This window comes from Notamacropus eugenii, chromosome 7, assembly GCF_028372415.1.
Source record: "Notamacropus eugenii isolate mMacEug1 chromosome 7, mMacEug1.pri_v2, whole genome shotgun sequence".
In the NCBI taxonomy this organism is placed as follows: Eukaryota; Metazoa; Chordata; class Mammalia; order Diprotodontia; family Macropodidae; genus Notamacropus; species Notamacropus eugenii.
This window is the reverse complement of record NC_092878.1, coordinates 164,857,670-164,880,489: the sequence shown is the minus strand read 5'-3', so window position 1 is coordinate 164,880,489 and position 22,820 is coordinate 164,857,670. Positions and strand designations below refer to the sequence as shown.

Below are 22,820 nucleotides of genomic sequence, written 5' to 3'. Positions count from 1 at the left end.
AGGTAGTATTTTCTGGGTCATTGTGGGTATTCTTAGGTTAATTTTTAAAATTCTAAAATAATGTGCTTTTGCTAGCAAATTATTTATTTTAGCATCAGAGATTTTTTACAAGGCAGATCCTGTGTAAATCTAAGGGCATCCAAGTCAAATGCTCAGGAAACAGAACTCTCTCTATTCCCCAACCCCCTGGGTTCATGTTGTACTTAACTGTGGAAGCCAAGTTCCTTTAAACTGAGGATTTCAATTCTAGAAACATTTCTTAAAGATATAATATGTGCCTGAGTGTGGGGCTAGACTGGGGTCCTCTGGGGAGATTAAAACATGCTGGTCCACCTTAACCAAAAACCCAGCTAGGTGTGGGGAGGGCCTGGAGGGAGCAGAGGGTGGAATGGTAAGGAGCAGCTCTGGGAGTGAACATTTCCAAGGAGGAAGCTTTAAAAAGGTGTTTGCTTAGTTGGCTCAGTGGTGTTTGGGTAAACAACTGAGGGGCGGGAGACACAGAAGCAGGATTGTTAGACTACAGACCACCTAGGCAGAGAGAAAACAGGTGGGCTAGCCTGATTCTGGGCACAAAGGGGCCAAGAAAGGGGCCTTGAGTGAGCTGGGTGTCTGTAGGGAGTTCATTCCATCTCCTTTCTCTCCCACTCCTCCCCACCCCCATCCTAATTTGCCTTCCCAGAGGGGAAATTCTATTCGGAGTCCCTCTTAGGGACTGAGCAGGAATTGGTTTCTAGTTCTGATAATGGCTGGCCCGAGTCCTTAGGAATTCTGTCGAAGCTAAATCCCTGACTAACCCGAGCACGGCGCTGAAAAATGACCAAACGTGGGATTTTTTAAAAGCTGCCTGGGGGATATGGAGCATAAAGGAGGTGTTTGGTTACAATTTCAAGGCAGAAGGGTCCAAAGAATTGGGGAAGTCGGGAGGAGAGAAGCTAGGGAGGTGAGAGCCCAGCTGTGTCTGCCCTGGTCGGGTCACATCAGGACTGTTAGGAGGCGTACTTCATTCATTCCATATGTTGACAGAACTGGGGCTCTTTAACCTGGAGGACAGCTGGCTGCCAGAATGCACACGTTGAAGGTGTTTTTCCTGTTTTCCCCTGCTGCCTTCTTGAGGCATTCGTAGATTGTTTGCCAGTTCTGTAGCGTATTTTTTTGTGCGTGGTCACCCACATTCATGTGGGGTGGGGGGAAGCTCCTAGGTTCTTGGTTGGCATAGGGTTTTGTGTACTCTTTAATCACTTATTAAATGGTTGATTGTTGTTTATTCATTTGCCGTATTTATAATCTTTACTCTGCATGTGAAGCATTTCAAAAATCATATACAACTCAGCAAAGTCCCGTCTTTGCATGTGTGAGGGATGCAGGAATGAAAAGGGCATGGCTGCTTTCCCAGTGGAGTGGGGGGGAAAGGAGGAGGGACAGAATTCAGATCTGGAAAAAAAAGAAAATTTCCTTTAAAGTGTCTCTGCAGTCCCTGCTTGGGAGGAGACCCCGGGCCCACAGACAGAGAAGAAAAGCCAGCTGAATGGGCGTTCAGGTATTGGTGTTTTCCTGAATTGGACGTACCTGTGTTCACGCTTTACTATGTGCTGTGGTGAATCCTTTGATTGAAGCCCTCTTAGGAGCTGGCCTTTTCTGAACTTTGGGTTTTTATTAATGGGCGTTTTCTTCCGTGGGCCCACTTGTAGAAAAATGTATCCGAAAAGAACCTGATTATTATTGCCAGTGAGAGTGGCGAGCAGTTGCATTGTAATAGTTAACATTTCTTCTTCGTTGTTTCTTTAGTAAAGTTTAGTTTTTCTTGAGTAAATTATTAACAGGATTTTTATTGTTTTACATTGAGGAGCTGCCAGATTAGAGTTCTGGGTGGGAGGGGAGTAGATTCCTTTAAGCAGATCCATATGAACATGAACTGATTTAACATAATAAAGCATTTACTCTGGTGGTGGCCAGATAAGGTAGCTTTCTTGCTGGTGGTACCAAGGTGGTACCCCACTTTCTGCACATCTCCGGGTTTGGCTTTCACCTACGCTGGCTTTATCCTGGTCCACCTTTCAGAGGAGGGTTATGGGAGGCTGCCCTGTGCCCACCATCTCTGCCTCTGTCACCAGGGTAGTGCTAAAGACTTTGTGTCAGCTCCAGGGTTCCTTTCCATGCAGAGAGACCTGCTCTCATTAAAAATTACCCCCTAAGGAGAAATCTTGGCCCTCCATCCCAGTTTTGAGAGGCCACACATTCTTAAAGACTTGTCTGAAAGTAGACTGTTGCAAGGCCAAGCCTTGACTTGAGCAGGGGCTGCTGCTTTCCTCAGAGGGAGTCAGTGAGCAAGGAGCATGAGGCTGTCTGTAGCTTGGGTGACTGGAGGCTACCTGTTGGAGGGCAGGGCATTTCCCTTCCACTTTTTCAGCGTCTTTGCTCAGTCTAAGGATCTGAGTTTTTTATCTTTCTGTTAGAGATATTACACATGTAACAAAGAGCATTAATCCTACGTCGCCCTAATTTAATTTTTAAAGAGTTAAGGAGCCAAAGGTGCTTCATTTGACCTCAGTTTGAAATTTTCCTGTTTTCTCTAATAAGTTGCCAAGCAAATGTTATCGTGGGGAAATCTTGAGATTTTCTCAAAGTGTCAAATTTTTTGTCAAGATGAAAGAGGAACTTGATCGTTCTTTTTGTTTATAGTTTTCTATGCGTTGGACACCGTTCAATGACTTCATTCTGTTGGTGACAGCGTGATTGAAACAGCGTTCATTTACCTTCTAGTATACAGTGAGAATCTTAGGTGCAGTGGAAAGACTGAGGACATGGATTCTTATCCCCCACCGAAGTTCCCTGAATGACCTTGGGCCTCAGTTTCCTCACCTGTAAAAGGAGGGGCTGCAGCCGTAGACAGTTTTTGAGGTATCTAGGAATGAAGGTCTGTCTCCATGCTCTGATGATCAGGCTCCATGACAGCCATCAGTAACATATTGTTTATGGGGATTTTTGTCGGATACCATTTATACTGGAAGGGTGAGGTTTGGAAGCTGTTTGTTGTACTGAGATAGTCATTGTAAGGATTTAACCAGTACTACTTCTTCATGGAATCACTGATTGAGAGGTAGAAGGAACCTCTGAGGCTGTAGTACAATTCCCTCATTTTACAGATAAGGAAACCAAGGCCCAGACAGGTTAGGTGACTTACCTAAGGTCACAGAGCTAGTATTAGAGGGCATTTGGAACCTAAGACCTAGGTCCCTATTCTCTTATTGCAATATAGTTAATTCTTTTTTCTTATAAGAGAACCAAATTAGTTGTAGGAAGGTAATGTTAATGAAAACAAACCTAATTGCAAGACTAATATTGGTATTGAAAAGTGTTACTGCTTTAAATCTCCTTAAAGGATAAAGACCAAATAGTCTGATTTAGTAAAGGGTAAATGGAGTCAGGCATGGTGCTCAGCAGGCAACTGCTAGCTTTCAATTCAGTGCCTCAGACACTTTGGACAGAATGGATGACTGAGAATCCGAATGGGACGTAAGTTACCCCTGGTTTTACACGTGTTGGGGTAGCACCCATATTGATGGTGATTGGCAAACCGAAAGGAAAGCCTGTTACGTTACCTGAAAAAGGGAATTTGTCCTTTAAAATGTTAATGCTTTCTTTTTAGGATGATACCAGGAGAAAAAGGGTTCATGAAAAAAAGTGTTGTGAATGTCTTGTCAGCGTCTGTTCAGCTTGGATGATGTCGGGATTTGTCACCAAATATCAGACTTGTGACAGATCATTGGTCATATTGTTCCTGAATATGGCCACAGTTGGGGGAGGGGGGAGAACAGGGAGAAATCCAGTATCCAGGATATTGAAAAGTCTAAACAAGTAACTACTTGTTTGTCTTAAAAAATCCTTGACAAAATAATTCGAACTTAGAAAATAGAAAAATGACAGGTTGATGCTCATATTAGGGATTTTGTGGTTTGCAAAAGGATTCTGTAATGTTCATTGGGCTTTGTTTAGAGTAGTAGTAGTGAGGGACAGACTAGGTGGTACAGTGCATAGAATACTGGCCCTCCAGTTCAAATCTGACCTCAGACACCTACTAGCTGTGTAACCCTGGGCAAGTCACTTAATGTCAATTGCTTAAAAAAAATGTAGTGAACCCATCTGATGCACTTACAAAGTTCCTGAACTTAACTAGAATTAGATTTACACAGACCTCTCAGGAGTACATAGCTAAATACCAAGGGGCTTTTTGTTTCATGTGTAAATGACACATGATCGTTATCACCAGGTGATTCTTAAAAGAAACGAACAAATTTTGAATCTGGTCACCAAGAGACTCGAATGAATAAACTCGATGAAAGATTTTCGTTTTACACAGTTGATCCAGAAGCATTTATTAAGTACCTCCTTTATTAGGTACTTAATGGAATGTCAGAAGAACTAGAAATGGAAGCAGAAGCCAAACAGTTTGTGAAAGAATATGTCAACAGGAAATTTTTATGTTTTGTCTTTCGTTCTTGAAGAGGACCATGGCATCAGGAAGATGATGCCATAACTAGCAGGTGAATCATATTTAAGGGAGGGAAGACTGTGCAAAGTCATTAGCCTCCCTTTCTCCTCCAGAGCCGTGTAGGTCCAGTGACCAGATACGGATCAGGACAACTGAAGATGGCCCACTGACACGGACATAAAATATGAATTAGATGCCCACCTTATGCAGGTGGGCAGTGGACTGTGAGGCAGGAGGACTTACATCTTGGAGGAGGTGATGGAACTTTCCCGAACTTAATTTTAAAAATTATGGCTTCAATGAGTATCAGGTTAAATGGGTATTTCCATATACAAAGTAAATATAATATTGTACACAAAACTGCAAATCTGTCATGTTCAGCTTTTTAAGTTTTAATTTCATTCTATAATTTAGTCTGTGCTTTCAAAGATTTCCGGCTTGTCCGTGATTCTTTCTGGTCTTTTTTCCAATCTTTTCTGTGCATTTTTGAAAAGTACTTGAATGACCCACTTTCTTGCAGGGGGGGTGGGGCATGGCACGAGCTTTACCACTAGAGTTTTCTTCCCCTGTTGGAGAAGAAAAACAAAATGCTTGTAACAAATAGGCATAATTAATCAAAACAAATTCTCACATTGACCGTGTCTGGAAATGTACATCTTAGTCTGCATCTTGAGTCTATCCATCACCTGTCTGAAGGGAGGGGAGCAGCATTCGTCATCAGTGTCCTCTGGAATCATGGTTGGTCATTGCTTTGGTCAGAGCAGTTAAGTCTTTCCCAATTGTTCATTTTTACTGTGTTGTTACAGTATAAATCATTCCCCTAGTTCTGTTGACTTCACTCTCCCTCAGTTCATTCAAGCCTTCCTAGGCTTCTCTGAAGCCATCTCTTTTGGCACAGTAATATTACATTAAATTCATATATACAGCCATAATACATCCAACTGTTCTCGATTAATCCACCACAAAAAAAGCTGCTACTACTACTACTACTACTACTATTATTATTTTATACATGGGTCTTTTCCCTCTGTCTTTTCATCTTTGCTGGGGAATAAGCCCACAAGTGAATGGCTGGGTCAAAGATATGTGCAGTCTAGTGACTGGAGGAATAAGTCAGATTTCTTTCTAGGATGTCTGAACCAATTCATCCCTTCATCAGCTTTGTGCTGGTAATGCTTGCCTGGTTTTTGGTGACCCCTCCAACAACTCTCATTTTCCCTTTTTTTTTTGTATATTCTTTGCTAAACTGACTAGTGTGAGGTGGAACCTCAGAGTTGCTTTAATTTACATTTCTTCAATTGTTATTGATTTGCAGCATTTATTCCACGTGGTTGTTGATAGTTTGAAATGTCTGTTCATATCCATTGACTGTTTATCATTGAATACGGCTCTTGTTCTTATAAATTGGATCATTTTCTTATATATCTTGGCTAGATGTTTCCCTCTTAATTTTAACTGTGTTGGTTTTGTGTGTTCCAAAGCTTTGAATAACCAAAATTAGCCAGTTATGGTCAACTATACAACCAATTGTATTTTCCTTTCTGTACTTTTTTTGATTGTAACTCTTCCTCATCCAGAGTTGTGAAAAGTGTTTTCTTCCTTTTAATTTGTTTATGATTAGACTTTTTGTATCTAAGTCATGTATCCATTTTATTTTTCTTGAACTTTGAAGGAAGGTACAATTTCTAAAGATGGAAGTGGTGAAGGGAGTACTTTCTCAGTATGGGGGACAGTCAGGTCAGAGGCACAGAGATGATAGGTAGCGCTGTATATAAGGAACAGGGAGCTGACCAGTTTGGCTGGAGCGTAGAGTATGTGTTGGATAGCAATTCACAGTAAACCTAGAAAAGGTAGGCCACAGTCAGATTGGAAAAGCTTTGAAAGCCAAACCGGAGGTGGCAGGTGAGAGGCATTGGATCTTGTCAGGCAGCGGCATGATGTGGTCAGACTTGGGCTTTTGGAGTAACCCTTCTGCAGCTGTGTGTCGTGTGAGTTGAAGGGCTGAGGCAAGGCAATTCTAATGCTATTGTCGGGGTCCAGGCTAGAGAGGAGGATGGTAGCTCTGTGTGGATAAAGAAGAGAAAGCCAGTAACATTGTAGAGATGGCATCAATACCATCAGACCCCTGCTCTGTGTGCTCTAGGAGGAGTGTGACGGATAAGGGAGAGGCCAGCGGGACTTGGAAGGATCGTGGTTCTCTCAGCAGAAAGGGAAGATTTCGGAGAAAACAGTGAGCTGTATTTTGGACATGTTGCATTTGAGATACCTTGGGGACATGCAGTAAGACAGGCAGTCAGCAAGCATTCATGAAGGGCCTCCTCTGTACTAGGCACCAGGACACAGAGAATGAAATCATTCCTACTCAGAGCAGTTTGCAGCTTATAGGAAATAACAAGTTCATATAGAAAGCTAGATGGCATAAATTAAAAACATCTATCTAAATACAAAATAGTCAAACACTAGGTAGTTTGGGGGAGGTACATCAGTAGCAGCTGAGGAATCAAGATTTTATATAGAAGATCAGGTTTGAGTTTCATCTTGAAAGAAGAAAGAGGGATTCCTCGAGGTGTATTCCAGGCATGGGGGCACAGTCAGCCAGTGCAAAGGCATGAAGGCCAGAGATGGCATGTTGTATGAGAGGAGCAAAGAAGGCCAGTTTGGGTGGATCCATGTGCAAGAATGGGGAAAAATGTACAGTGAAGTTGAAAAGCTAGGTTGGATCCACTGTGAAGAGCTTTAAAAACTAAAAAGAGGTTTTATCTAGAGGTAATAGGAAGTCAGTGGAATGTATTGAGTAGGGGAATATGATGTGCTTAAGGAACATTACTTAGAACTGTGGCACTGGAGTGCTTGAGAGACAGCAGGGAGACCAGTTTGGAGGAAGTTCTTGAAATAATTTGGAGAAGAGATAAAGGCCAGAACAGAGACTCTACCCAGCTGTTGAGTAGAAAGAGGGGATTGAATTCATTTTCCCAGTAATTGGAAATGTCTGATGAGCTGAAGTCGAGGGTGATGCCAAGGGATTTAATCTAGGAGAAGGGAAAGATTATTGTAACTTCACAAGAAATAGAGAAGTTTGGAAGAGGAGAGAGTTAGGGGGGAAGTTGTACAATGACTTGTGTTTTTGAGATGTCTCCTGGACATCTAGCATCTGGCTTGAAGGGGTAATTAGTCATTTGGGAATGAGTTCAGTGGAGAAATTGAGCATAAGTGTCTAGATGGGTTAGATTAGAACATGGTAATTTTGGCAAAAGCAGTTCAGTTCAGCAATGAGGCCAAAACGTTGGCTACAAAGGGTTGGAGGAGAGAGTGAAAAGACAGGAAGTAGAGACAGCAAGTGTAGACAACTTTTCCCAACAAGTTTGACAGAGAAAGGAGGAAAAAGATGAGATTATAGTTTCAGGGGGTGTTAGAATCCAGGGAAGTAGTTTTCCAAGTCCATGGGGAGAACTTGGGTGTGCTTGAAGGCAGATGAGAGGGCCCCAATAGATATGGAAAGGTTGGAGATACTGTGGGGTGGGGAATGATTAAGGACGCCATCTGCTAGAAAAGACAGGACTGGGCAGGAGATCAGGGGCACATGGGGGGAGGATTGACCTTGGCAAGGACAAAAGCCACTTCTTTGTCAGATTGGGGAAAGGAGGATTGAGTGGGAGGTGATATAATGAGGTTTTGAGACTAGAATAGGGAAGAGGGAGCTCTTGTCAATAACTAAAAGTGGAGAGATTATCAATCGAGAGAGAGTAAAGATATTGGCACCTACCAGCTAGGCATAAATTGGGGTTATACAGTAGAATTGTGTAATGGACCAATACGTGTGTAGCCACTGTGGTTGTGTGATTTCCTCCCAGAAGCATTTAGTAGTTTGATGGGAGGGAAGTAGAAGGATGATGGTAGGAGTGATCCAGGGTTGACTTTGGAAAGAAGCGAGTGGTGATAATCCAAGGAGGCAAAGGATTTCAGGATGTAGGACACCACGTAAAGTTGAACTGGTTAACTGTAGAGTAAAGGTTTTGAAGGCAGGAAAGTGAGGCCCCAAGCCAAGCTGGCACATGACCTTGGAAAGCAGGAAAGAGGCTGGTGTTGACTGGGAAGTTATGTTGAGGACAGAATAGATTTGGGGGGTTGAGGCACAAGGAGAGATGGAAAGATAGGAGGATATGGTGCACAGAGCATTTGCAGAGTTGGATGCAGGTAAAATACTAGTATGAAAGGATGAATAAATAAGATGAACATCCTCTTGTAAAAGTGGGGGTAGAACAAGGGATCATGGGGACAGAGCCAAGATGGCGGACTAGAAAGACACACTTACTCAGGGTCCTCACCACAGCCCATAAAATACCTGTAGAGAGGGACTCAACAAATTCTGGAGCAGCAGAAGTGGAGAACAACAGAGTCGAGGAGATTTCCAGTCCATGGTGACTTGAAAGGCCCACAGAAACGTCGGTTGCGCTGGACGGCTCAGAGCCCAGCTCAGCCTTGGCCAAGCGGCGCAGCGCAACGAGACTCTGGGAGGAGGACACCTTGGGGGTGGAATCTCCAGTCCCAGTAGCGGGGCCTCAGATCCCTCGGCCCCCAGGCGCCAAAGGTCAGTGATGGGGTTTAATCAGCAGGCCAGGAAGGGAGAAGGGCTTTCCCATAGCTCCAGCAGCAGGCAGCAGCCACAGAGCCTGCACAGCAGCCTATAGGGAAGCTCCATTGTTGGAGCGTAAAAACCCCTGGGGGCATTGAAGAGCTGAGTCTTGCCTCTGCCCTGGGTGGAGGCCATGGCCGAGCTGGTCTTTGTCTCACACTGAATCGTGGCCCTGCCCATCTAGCTTATCTGAAAATCAGCCCCCAGTGCTGACTTGGGAACTGGAGGCCAGGTGACTGTGGAGAGGTAACTGCTAAGACTCTGGGCATAAAAATCCCTCTCTGCGTCCAGACCAGTACATGCTTGATTGTGCCACCTTGGAGGAACTGAGATCTCACAGATTCCTAGAGTATACCCTACTCTTGACAAAGGACCCAAAAGTCAAGTAACTGGTTGGGAAAATGCCCAAAAAAAAGTAAAAAAAATAAGACTATAGAAGGTTACTTTCTTGGTGAACATATATCTCCTCCCATCCTTTCAGATGAGGAAGAACAATGCTTACCATCAGGAAAAGACATAAAAGTCAAGGCTTCTGTATCCCAAACATCCAAAATAAATATTCACTGGGCTCAGGCCATGGAAGAGCTCAAAAAGGATTTTGAAAATCAAGTTAGAGAGGTGGAGGAAAAACTGGGAAGAGAAATGAGAGAGATGCTGTGTGATTAAGGAAATTTATGGTTCAGATTCGCACCTACAATAAGACACATTTGAGAAGAAGAAGCTAGATATTTTATTGATTTACAGAAAAGGCAAATGCATGAACAGTTTAGAGCTGTAGCAGCAATAATTAATATAGCCTAATACTAATATAATTATAGCAATATTAATATAGATATAAGAGGAAATAGAAAGACATCACCAATTCAGGGAAGCACCAACACCTGAATTTTCTCAGCTGGGGAATCCCGGGATACAGCGTTCAGGGTCTGAATTGGGAGCAAAGAGGTCCCAGGCAAAGCATCCTCTCCATGGGTGAGATTCCAAGGACTTACACTAAACAAGGGGATTTTATAGGGATCTAGACAAAGAAGGCTTTTTCCCAACGGCTCCGCACACTGTTCCAAGCTGGTCAGGTACATAGCCATGGGAATGCAGGTGTTTATCCATCAAGGAGATATCATACGGGGGCCACAAGATGTAAGTTAATTAATCACATACTAGGAAGACTAGCCAAATCTTCCAAGTGTTATCTATGTGTTCCGGGAGTGGCTAGTTCCCAGAACATTAATACATGGCCAACTCGCACATGTTATGTTCCATGAGAGGTCACCAAAAGGACAGAGTGAACTTACTTTATTCAAGGGATATGAAATATTCCTTCAGATGCAAGAAAAGCATGAAAAGCAGGTCAACACCTTGCTAAAGGAGACCCAAAAAAATTCTGAAGAAAATATCACCTTGAAAAATAGGCTAACTCAATTGGCAAAAGAGGTTCAAAAAGCCAATGAGGAGAAGAATGCTTTCAACAGCAGAATTAGCCAAATGGAAAAGGAGGTCCAAAAGCTCACTGAAGAAAATAGTTCTTTCAAAATTAGAATGGAACAGATGGAGGCTAATGACTTTATGAGAAACCAAGAAATCACAAAACAAAACCAAAAGAATGAAAAAATGGAAGATAATGTGAAATATCTCATTGGAAAAACAACTGCCCTGGAAAATCGATCCAGGAGAGACAATTTAAAAATTATGGGACTGCCTGAAAGCCATGATCAAAAAAAGAGCCTAGACATCATCTTTCATGAAATTATCAAGGAAAACTGCCCTGATAGTCTAGAACCAGAGGGCAAAATAAATATTGAAAGAATCCACTGATCACCTCCTGAAAGAGATCCAAAAAGAGAAACTCCTAGGAACATTGTGGCCAAATTTCAGAGTTTCCAGGTCAAGGAGAAAATATTGCAAGCAGCTAGAAAGAAACAATTCAAGTATTGTGGAAATACAATCAGGATAACACAAGATCTAGCAGCTTCTACATTAAGGGATAGAAGGGCATGGAATATGATATTCCAGAAGTCAAAGGAACTGGGACTAAAACCAAGAATCACCTACCCAGCAAAACTGAGTATAATACTTCAGGGGAAAAAATGGTCTTTCAATGAAATCGAGGACTTTCAAGTATTCTTGATGAAAAGACCAGAGCTGAAAAGAAAATGTGACTTTCAAACACAAGAATGAAGAGAAGCATGAAAAGGTGAAGAGCAAAAAGAAGTCATAAGGGACTTACTAAAGTTGAACTGTTTACATTCCTACATGGAAAGACAATATTTGCAACTCTTGAAACTTTTCAGTATCTGGGTAGTTGGTGGGATTACACACACACACACACACACACACACACCCCACAGAGTGAATTGAATAGAATGGGATCATATCTTTAAAAAAATGAAATTAAGTGGTGAGAGAGAAATATATTGGGAGGAGAAAGGGAGAAATGGAAGGGGGCAAATTATCTGTCATAGAAGAGGCAAGCAAAAGACTTTTCAGTGGAGGGAAAAAGAGGGGAGGTGAGAGAAAAACATGAAGTTTACTCTCATCAATTTGACTAAAGGAAGGAATAAAATGCACACTCATTTTGGTATGAAAACCTATCTTACATACAGGAAAGTGGGGGAGAAGGGGATAAGTAGGGTGGGGGGGATGATGGAAGGGAGGGCATGGGGAGGAGGGAGCAATTTGAAGTCAACACTCTTGGGGAGGGACAGGATCCAAAGAGAGAACAGAAGCAGTGGGGGTCAGGACAGGATGGAGGGAAATATAGTTAGTCTTACACAACACAACTATTATGGAAGTCATTTGCAAAACTACAAAGATATGGCCTATATTGAATTGCTTGGTTCCCAAAGGGAATGGGTGGGGAGGGAGGAATGAAGAGAAGTTGGAACTCAAAGTTTTAGGAACAACTGTCGAGTATTGTTCTTACTACTAGGAAATAAGAAATACAGGTAATGGGGTATAGAAAGTTATCTGGCCCTACAGGTCAGAAGAGAAGATGGGGACAAGGGAAGGGAGGGATGTTAGAAGAGAGGGCAGATTGGTGATAGGGGCAGTTAGAATGATCGGTGTTTTGGGGTGGGGGAGGGGAGAAATGGGGAGAAAATTTGGAACCCAAAATTTTGTGAAAATGAATGTTAAAAGTTAAAAAATTTAAAAAAAAGAACAAGGGATCATGGGAGCTGAAGTTGGTGGCCACCAGTAAACTCTTTGAGGGTGCTTAAGAGCCACATTGGGTAGAGAAGACTGGAGCTAAAGAAAATGAGCCAGGGGATAGTAGAGAACAGCCAGTAGGGCGTGGATTGGGCAATAGATAGGAATTAAGTGGGCTGTAGAGAAGGGAAGTTGGAATGCAGAACTTTTTAAAATCACAATTTTTATTGGAATCTACTTGATGTCACCTGTTTCCCACTGACTTTCTTTCCCATTCCTTCCTTTCTCCCCTCCCCACTATCTCTTATAATAAAGAATTTTTAAAAAGAGGGGAAAGTTCAGCAGGATAAACCAACATTATCCTCAGAGTCTGCTAACGTGTCACACACATGGTCCTCTGCCTTTGCAGAGAATCTGTCGAAGTACTTCTCATATCTCCTCCTTGGGCCAAGGCTGGCCATTAGAATTTCTCAGCATTTAGTTTTGATTACTTGGTTATTTTACTTTTATACTGTATTTCTGGTTATGCTTACTTCACCTTTCATCCTTTTATATCAAACTTTCTTGCTGTGGTTCTCTGTAATGTCTTATTTATTATTTCTCAAAGCAGTAATATTTCATTGTACCTGTGTGCCATAACTTGTTTAGCTATTGCTCAGTGGAGGGACATCTGCCTTGTTTTCTGTTCTCTGCAGAAAAGTACAGCTAAAAATAGTTTAGTTTAGGGCATGGACATTTTAGTCACCTTCTTCACATAATTCCAGATTGCTTCCCAGTATGATTAGACCAACCCACCACTCCACCAACAATACACTAGTGTGCCCATGTTGCCATGGTCCCTCTGACATTGACCTTTCTGTTTTTGGTCATCAGTGCCCATTTCCTGGAAGCCATTGGGATTGTTCTGATTTATGTGCTTAGTGTAGTGAGTAGTGCCCTGGCCTGGAAGATGAGCGAGGCCAGTCTCACATCTGCCTCAGACTTGCTGGCGAGTCTCCTAGGTATCCGTTGCTGTTCAGTCATTTCCAACTCTCTGACCCGGTGGACTATAGCACAGCAGTGCTGTCCTTGGGGTTTTCTTGGCAGAGATACTGTAATGGTTGGCCATTTCCTTCTCCAGCTTGTTTTACAGATGAGGAAACTGAGGCAAACAGGTGAAATGAATTGTGCAGGGTCACATAGCTAGGAAGCGTCTGAGGCCTGTGTGCACTCGGTTCTTCCTGACTGTATCCACTGAGCAATCTAGCTGCCTGTTTCTAGGTGACTACCTGAGAGAAAGTGCCGTGTGGCCTTGGCTAACCCTAACCCTAAATACTAAACTAATGATTTCTAGGTCTGGTCTTGGTTCTCCTTTTTAACGTCGCCTCACTTAATTTCCTAAAAAACTAAATGTTATGCATCAGTGTGCAAGGACAGTGTAAAACAGATTGTGCCAAATATTCTTTTGTGTTTGCATTTTTGTGGAATAGGAATATTGACTTTGACAAGGCCCCTTGTACCTGGAATCTTACCAAATTATCTTCTTATGCGTTGTCTTTTCCAATGAAGCTTAAAGTAGGCAGTGAATAAGATTGTCCCTGAAATACTCTTCTGTTTGGAATGGGGTATTCCTTTCATTTTTCAAAGACATTTACATAACACTGTTAGCTTTTTTGTTTTGGCTCCTTCTTTCAGTTCCGCAGGTAGGCTTTGCGCTGTAAAATAGAATTCTCTAACTGTTAATGTTTCCTTGGATGTAAATATTTTTATTTTTCTGTCTCTTGCAGATTGACTGCCAATGATGCAAAACATGGCCTCGTTGAGGACAATTTCACATGTGAAAGACAGACTTTTCTTTCCCAAAAGGAAAACGCAAGTCAAATAGATGACCAAAGAAATGAGGCTGACCCAGGATCTATGAGTATTTGACTTAAGATAAGCAGATCGTTGTGCTTAACAGAGACGTGTTCTGAGATATGCCTTTTCTCAGTTCTGTCCTGATTGCTCTCCAGCTGGATCCGCTTGACTCTTGTAGCGATTTTCGCTTCTTAAGACGTTGTCATCTGCCAGGCCCTGTCATCTGATCGAGGGCCCAGTTTTTCTTTTTTAACTTATTAGAGCCGCTGCATTTCATGGGCATTGTAAGAAGATTGATAAGCCGCCTTGATGTGGAAGTCAGCACATCCAGAAAGACATTAGCTTGGAAACTCCAAGGGAAAAGGATATTGGGCTAGCTAGCGGATCAGACTCTTGGGAATCCTGATGGACCATCGAAGGCCCTAGCTATTTCATCTTTGGAGACAGTAGTGAGAAATAGAGTGCTCCCCTTGGGCACATATACATTGATCAAAACATGGCCTGGGTGAAGTTCTTACGGAAACCTGGTGGGGGCAACCTGGGAAAAGTTTATCAGCCTGGAAGTATGTTATCGCTAGCGCCGACCAAGGGCTTATTAAACGAACCAGGACAAAACAGCTGCTTTCTGAATAGCGCTGTACAGGTAAGGCCTTTGTCCTGATTCTTTCTGGCGTGGCCATTGTGTAGATGTCATCCTTCAAAGCTTGTGAAGTGGTTTGTGTGCCAAAGTCTCAGTGAGGTTTTAAATTGTAATAGCCATTAATAATAAGCTATTCACTCCCAGATAATTAAATTTTTTTGGCTATAAAAATTGTCAGAGTTGAGAAACTTGCAAAGAAATTCTCCAAGCTATCCATACAAGCCATCTACAAAAGCTTCAGATTGCACCGAGACACCCAGTATGTGTCTCATTTAAATATTTAACAAGAAGAGCCAAGGGTATTGTTTCTAAACCTAAGTTAGGGATGAAGATTTTATTGATTAGGGCTGCCCTTCTATCCATTTTCTCTTCAGTATTTCTGTTCTGTGTACTGGGATTAGTCATTCCTTCCTCTGCTGACACATTCCGCAACTCCTCCATAACCTAGTAAATGGACTTTGAGAATCTCTGTAGCCAAAAAATGAATCATCTGAGATCTAACCTATTGGGGAGCCTTTCCAAATTCAGTGCAGTCCCACAAGACTTTCCAACCTAAAAGGACTTACAGAAAGCTTGTGCTCCCTGACATGTGGATGTTGAAGGCCACCCCTGTGCCAAGGGAAGCACCAGTGGAATGAGTCAATGTGCATTTATGAAGCATTTTCTAAGGCCTCAGACCCTGACTGGCTGTATGACCCTGGGCAGATCACTTCCTTGTTAACCCTCAGTTTCCTCATCTGTCAGGTGAACTGGAAAAGAAAATGACAAACCGCTCCTCTATCTCCACCAAGAAAATCCCAAATGGGGTTATGGAGAGTTGGATGCGACCAAACAGCAAAGCTTTGGGGATGTGAACAGGAAAGTCAGACCATCCTCACTCTCAGGGAATTCACATCCTTTTGGGAGAACCGTACACATGGAAGGTTTCAGCAGTACCCAGGGTCCTTGGGATGGTGACTAAGCTGATGGTATGGTCTCTTCTTTCCACTGTCGTTTCCACTGATAAAATCGTAGCCATTTCTGATGTTGAACCCTTGAACAGGGCTACGGTCTGGTGACAATGACCTTCTTTTCTGGGTCTCCAGGACCTGTAGCCCCCACAGGAGCAGTAGTCAGGGTGCTTACCCCCAGGACAATGGTGGAGGGCCTTGGCCTGGAAGCCTGTGGCTATTCACAAGGCTTGGGGACAGGTCCTGGCCCTTCCCCCCGGTACCTCCCTGGCATGTGGCAGTGGGGATGGCTGGCCCATCGTCTGCAGGAGCCTTCTCCCCACATTATGACTGATGGTAGGGAGTACTGGGCTGGAAGGAGGACCAGTGGTCTCTGAGGGCTGCTGCCACTCCCAGGGTTTGGGGCCTCATTAGCCTGTTGGTGGCAGTTGGCCAGCAGTGTGACTGGTGCTGATGAGGAAGGTGGCTCCTCTACCCCAGGAATTTCTGCCTTCAGTGCTGGCAAAGGGGCTGAGCTAGAAGCAGGTCTGGTGGCTGTCGGGATACTTTTATTCCCAGTGCTTTTGGGTTCAGGGTCCTGGGCTTTCTCCATCAGAGTCTGAAAGGAAATGATGATCCAAAGGAGTGGGGCCAGCTGTCTCCCGGCTCCTGCCTCTGAGTGTCTGGCTGCTTTGGCCTGGCTGAGGACTCTAGTGGAAGGTCTAAGAGAGGGAGCATTAGCCATCTGGAAGCATCACTTAGAAATTTTTATTAGTAGCCTTTTTTATATCAGTTCGTTTCTAAATGTGTCCATCTTCTCTACCCAGAAAACTATTCCTTGCTAACAAAGAATAAAAAAGGGAAAGAGAGAAAAGGCAGCAGTTCAGCAGAGCTCCCAGAAGCTGCGTGCAGTGCTACATGACATGTCCCCGCCAGGCATCATGATCACAGCTTCCGTTGCCTCTTCTGCTTCTTTTTGCCGGGTCTTCATTGTGTTTAGTATCTGCTTAGTTCATGTACAACGTTCTCATGCTTTGTTGATTCTTTGCATTCGTTTTTTCTTATGGCCCAGTAATGTCTCCTACGTTCCTGGATGACCCTTGGGTTAGCCATTCCCTAAGAGAACATTGATTTTCTTGACTGTCACAAGATGTCTCTAGAATGGGAGGGTTCTGCCTTTGATCTCCTTGGAGTAGATGCCTCGGAGTGTCTGGATCAGAGAGAGTGGACAGTCGCTTTTTTAAAAAAGCATAATCCAACTTCTTTTCCAGAATGGTTGGCCCCATTAACTCACAGTTCCTGAACAGCGTGTTTGTGTGCCTGTCTTTTCCCATCCCCTCTAACGTCGACTATTTCCAACTTTTGTTATCTTTACCACTTTACTGGGTAGAAGATGGGACTTCAGAGGTTTTTGAAATTTGCATTTCTTTTATCAGTGAGTTGGAGCATTTTTTCATACATTTGTTTATTTTTTAAGGGCTTTTAAAAAGATGTTCACATCCTTGTTAAATGTTTAGTGCCACGCTGCTTCTCTTTCCTCCCCCCTCCCTTGTTCTCCCCATAGCTAGTAGAGGGAGGGTTATCGCAGATATTTAAGGCAGTGCTTTCTCTTGTCTTTGCTGCAGGCTTTTATTTGTAATTACCTTCACTTCTGTAACCCCACTCAGCACCCTCCTTCCGGAGAAACTTGATTAACATAAAAGGTCAGATCTCATCAATTTAAATTATTTTGTTGTTCTGGGTCTTTGAGTCAAACTCTTCATGACCCCACTTGGGGTTTTCTTGGCAGAGATGCTGGAGTGCTTTGCCATTTTTTTTCTCCAGCTCATTTTTACAGATGAGGAAACTGAGGCAAACAGTGTGAACTGACTTGCTCAGGGTCACACAGCTAGGAAGTGTCTGAGGCTGGATTTGAACTCAGCTGCATCTTCCTAATTCCAGGCCTGGTATGCTCTCCATTGTGGCACCACCTTCTGCCCTAAACTGTTGTAGTTCCCCTTGCCTGGGAGTGTTTGTCTTGTAACTCAAATCATAGGATGATTTAAGGGGATTTCAGAAGGGGCGGTCCAAATGATGTAATCTCAGCTCTAACTATATGCCATTGAGAGCCAATCAGAAGAAGGCTCCTGTGCTGCTTGAGATTTGCTCTGTCATCTTGTTGATTGTTATAAAAGCCCCTGTTGGTTCTCACTCTGCGTCTCTGGTCATCCAGAGAGGCCACTGACCCAATTTACTGGTTAGTGAACCGTGGCTGTCAGTTTACCTTAATTTCATTTGACAGTCTGTCTCACCCAATTACCTTGTGTCACACACACACACACACACACACACACACACACACACACACACACACACACACACATGTTGTCTTTCCCACTGGAATTGTACTGAGTGCTAGGGACAGAAGTGGAGAGACAATCTCTCCTCTCCTGGAAGTCACCTGCTGTGATAAGCTCCCTGAGAGTTGGGCTTCTCATTTGTGAGCTTGTATTCCTAGTGTGTGGCACACAGTGGGGGCTGCCCTTACTGCTAGGTTGGTGGTAGGTTGTGGGAGGGGGAAGAGCAGGTATGAGTCATCCCCATGTTCCCTGGTCCTTCAGCTGCTGCGCCTGGATGCTCTCTGATCTCTATCATGTGGGACATGAATCCAGCAATGTTTCCCAGGGCAGAAGAACTCTGCTGTGAAATGAGTGATACTGGGCTGAATGACGTGGACACTTCAGATATGTAATGGGATGGTTTTATTTACCAGAATATGGGAAGTGGCACATGTCTCAGCTAGACCCTGACATGTAGTGTTCATTTGGTAATAACTACATTAAGAAAACCTTCAGAGCATGTCCACCTTTTTTTTTTTTTTTTTTACAACTTCCAGATGTCATTATGGGTAAACTTTGCAGTGGTGAAACAAATAGCTCTGACTACTGGAAAACAGCCCTAAATAAAAAGGGCCCCCTGCTTATAGCTGCTTTTGGTTAAATCTGTGAAAATGATGGTTATATCTTCCTGCACTATTCCATTGGGAGAATGCCAGTACTGAAGAACCACATCAGCTCATTCGTTTGCGGAGGCAAACAAGATGCTCGTCTCTTTGGGAAAACAGTGGATGGTGATCAAATGAAAAGAAGTCCGAATTCCAAACCTAGCCTTGTGGAAGAGTTTCTTCTTTTGGGGCCTCATTACCCTAGAAGATCTATCTACCTGCAGCCTGCTCACAGCAGAACATCCTTCCATCATATCAGCCTCTTTTACTGTTAGTGAGTCCCTCCTCAGAATCCAGTTGGGGAGGGACCCAAACTGCCCAACCTCCGTTCCCCTTGTGGCTTACTTCTGCCTTTGCCCATCTCATCTTCATCCTCAGCCTCCCTCAGTGCCTAGGACCGCCTCACCCACGCCTGCAGCTTCCCTCTGCCGTGCCAGTCCTCCTTTCCTGTCATTGAGTGGCCTCCATTTTGGGGGAAAGGCCCAGGCCGACTGAACTTCATTCCTGTACCCTTGTTGCCAGCACCTTTCATCCTTACTCTGTCCCGTCTCCATTTAGCCCCTTTTTGTCCTTTAGAGTATTGTCTTCCCTGATGGAACATCAGCCCCTCTAGGAAAGGTCTTTTTGCTCGTATTGGTATCTCTAGCACTTATGATGTCTGGCCCAGAGTAAACACTTAATACATATTGACTGATTGTCTTGGTCAGAATCATCTGTGAGGTTGAGACCCTCCATCAAAGCAAAGGTCTAAAATAACATCATGATTGCGACAGTTTGAAAGGTGGAAAATAAAGACAAAACCATTGGCCTTGATGATCACCCTTTACCATAGCAGTGATGAAGAGTGGTTGGGAGAAAATCACCCAGAAATGGCTTTCATCATCAAACATTTTCTCTCTTTGCCAAGCAGAGAGATAGTAGTCAAAGACAACAGTGGTTTGGAATGTAAACACAACAGGGGAGAACTGCAAACACTTACCAGCAGAATTCCCTCATAAAAGTACGAAGAAGCAGCAGCAGCCCCACTGTCGGAACAGGTCTTCAGAGACTTTGGTGTGAAGGGAAGGGAGCGGTGGCATCACAAAGTGGAACAGGGTGTGTCAACATGTCTGTAATCATTTTTTACGAATAGTGACTGTGGAACCCCTGCATTTGGAACCTTGTCTATCGCCCCAGTCCCCAGTGGGCTCTGATGAAATTGCCATGGCTGGACATGAGGTCAGGAAGAGCAACTGGACCAGACACGTGGGTGAGGAGATTCTGGGCTGTGGGTGGGCCAGCAGTGAAAGCCATGAGGGAGGAATTGTTTGATAAGCTCTGTCAGGGAGAGAAAGACCTAAAAGAATGGGAAAAAGTCATGAGCCACGTTGCCAGCCATATTACCACTATATATGTATATATGTACACACACACACACACACACACACACACCACATACCCCCAAAGGTGGGTTCATGGAGTATGATTAAGCAGAGTCTAAAAGGGAGAGGATTCCATAGAGATAGGGCTTCCATATACATTTGTTTGCCAGTGATGCTGTGTCAATAGCAAGGGCCTTGGAACATTACAGGCCTTCCTCCATGACAGCCAAGATTACTTGGAAAAAAACCTAAACAATCTATGTAAGAAAAACCAATGTATGTTAAATATCTTTTGTCCAGACCAATATGTCATTGAATGCTTCATCCATTGAGATCGTATCTCATTATGCATATCTGGGACAAACCCTACCAAAAGATCTTGAATTTGGTCCAGAATTAAGAAAGAAGAGAAGGGTAGAGAGTTTAAAATTAACTGAGCTTTCAGCCGTCACAGTCTGATCCCTGATAGGCTAACTCCTATTTTTCAAACAGATATCCTATGCAACACACTACGGCTTAGAATCATAGACCATCAGAACTTCCCAAGAACCCGAGTTTGGGGGGGTCCAAAGGACAACAGAGAGATGCGGAGTGGACTGAAGTAGGTTGCTCCATATTTTCATTGATGTCCTATGTGCGAGGCTAATTAGAGTAATGAAGAATATGAAAGATTGGCTCAGACCCCAAACTTTCATGAGCCCCATGGCTAATTGTAGGTGCTAAGCTTCTGCCCTGGCTCTGCTGCCCCTCAGACAAGGCTGACTCCTTGGTAGCTTCTTAGCACACTTTGCTAGAGGGAGCCCCTTTAAGAGACGAGGAGGTATGAGGATGTGCTTGTAGCATGTGGTTTGTTTCACTTTTCTGTGTTTGGATCCTAGCCTCCAACTCTGTTTTCAAGCTAGATTTGGTCTCCTATGGGGGCTCTCTGTGCACAGACTGGTAGATTTGTACTGTAGCCCCTCATTAAGTGCGTAGTGAATGAATCTCCCCAAACTTCTTAACATTTTTCATTTTTCTGGTATTGATTTCTTTGCTTTGGCGTTGAATATCTCTGACAAGACTTCCTAGAACATTAGAGGATTCAGGGCTAGAAGAAACCTTAGATCTCATCTGATCCAATACCCTCATTTTATAGAGGAAGAAACTGATGGTCTGAGATAGTGATTTTCCTGAGATCACACAGGCAGCCAGAATTTAAACCCTGATTGCTGGGTTGAAATCATTAGAATTACAGAACTTTATAAAGTTAGAAGACTTTCAGTAACTTTGTAGTGGAAGAGAATTCCCTCTGTAACACATAGAAAGAGACAGAATCGGTGAAGAGAAAAGGGGCCGGAGAGCGGAGGAACAGTGTAATGGTATACACTGAGAAAATATCCGTAGGTGAAAAAATCCTGGAATCAGCATGGCAGAGGATATTCTTGTGGTCAGCTTCTGTTTGCAGACTTCAAGGAGAAGGGACCAGGGCACATTGGAGGCAGCCCATTCACTTTGGGCTAGTGCTAATTACTAGGACAAATTAAAAAAAATAACCAGTTGTGTTGATGTGTTTCATTTTTGTATTACAAACATTCACAGATTACCTCGCTCCAGGAGATGCATCTTGTAACAGTATCACAGTGAAGTAAAACTAACAGTATGATGACCTCATCTGAAAGTGCGAGTGACATTCCACAGCCTTTAGCACTGAAACATTAAAGAAAAACTTAACAAATCTATTTTCTCTCCCTCCCACTTCCCACTCCATGGGGAAAAAAGAGAAAAGAATAATAATATAATAATAAGTAGGCATAGTCAAGCAGCATGCTCTTTGTATACATTTTGTGTGTGTGTGTGTATGAGACAGAGAGAGAGAGAGTCAGCCCTAAATGCAGCTTGACCTATTGGGCAGGAGACAGGGGGCGGGTTTGATCATGCATCCTCTGGAGTCACGCGTGGTTCTAGGGCTGACCGGCTCCACTTCTGAGGGCTTTCCAAGTTGTTTAGCTTCACAGTACTCTTAGGGTATGCATTGTTCCCCTGGTTCTGCACATTTCATTCTTTACTGGTTTCGAAGTCTTCAGTTATTCATTGTCTAACACACGTCTTTAGTTATTTGTTTTTCTAACACTGACATAGTGTGAATTGTTTTTCTGTTCACACAGATCTTTCTTGTACCACAGGACTTCTCTGTCATATTAATTTGCCACAACTATTAAGCCATTCTCAGTTGATAAGCATACTTTTAATTTTCAGAGTGGTTTTTTTTTTTTGGCCATTATAAATAAGATTGAATAAGTACTTGTTTATACATAAAAGACCTTTTCCTGCTTCTTCGATCATTTTGGGGTTTGAACCCAGGGTTGGTATAGATAGGTTAAAGGTCACACTCTACTGAGTCACTTTTTGGGTATGATTGCACAGCCAGATAACTGCGCAGCATTGTACCTTTTTTATCCAGCTTCTCTGATATTTATTGTTTTCCTTCTTTGCCTCTTTGTCAGTGTCATAGGTGGGAGATGGTATTTCAGCATTGCTTTAATTTGCATTTTTCTGTTTGTCATTTGGAGCAGTATTTTCATAAGACTATGGATAGCTTGGGTTTCTTCCCTGGAGCACTGCCAGCTCATATTCTTACACCATTTATCCATGGAGAGGAACCAGGATTGAGACCTTCATCTAAGAAACTTGCTGCTGTGCCCTGAAATCCCCACGCTTTTTTCAAACTATTCCATCTTGCACCAGTGAAATTAATTTTTGGGACCTAAACATACAACTTTTATTCCTCGATTTATCCCCAATGTTCTAACTTGGCAAGATCTTTTG

General features: G+C 43.2%; 1 protein-coding gene across 3 annotated transcripts in view; it reads left to right on the top strand.

The window, feature by feature from the left end:
* USP53 (ubiquitin specific peptidase 53) overlaps positions 1-22,820 on the top strand; it is a 71,892-nt gene that overhangs the window by 7,595 nt on the left and 41,477 nt on the right. For 2 of the 3 annotated variants that reach the window (XM_072625358.1, XM_072625357.1), the window contains exon 2: positions 14,033-14,745. In XM_072625358.1, the coding sequence (XP_072481459.1) occupies positions 14,599-14,745 (147 nt within the window). In that variant the 5' untranslated portion in view covers positions 14,033-14,598. Of the gene's footprint in view, positions 1-14,032; positions 14,746-15,486; positions 15,711-22,820 lie in introns of those variants that run through there. The other variant, XM_072625359.1, reaches the window with a different exon arrangement.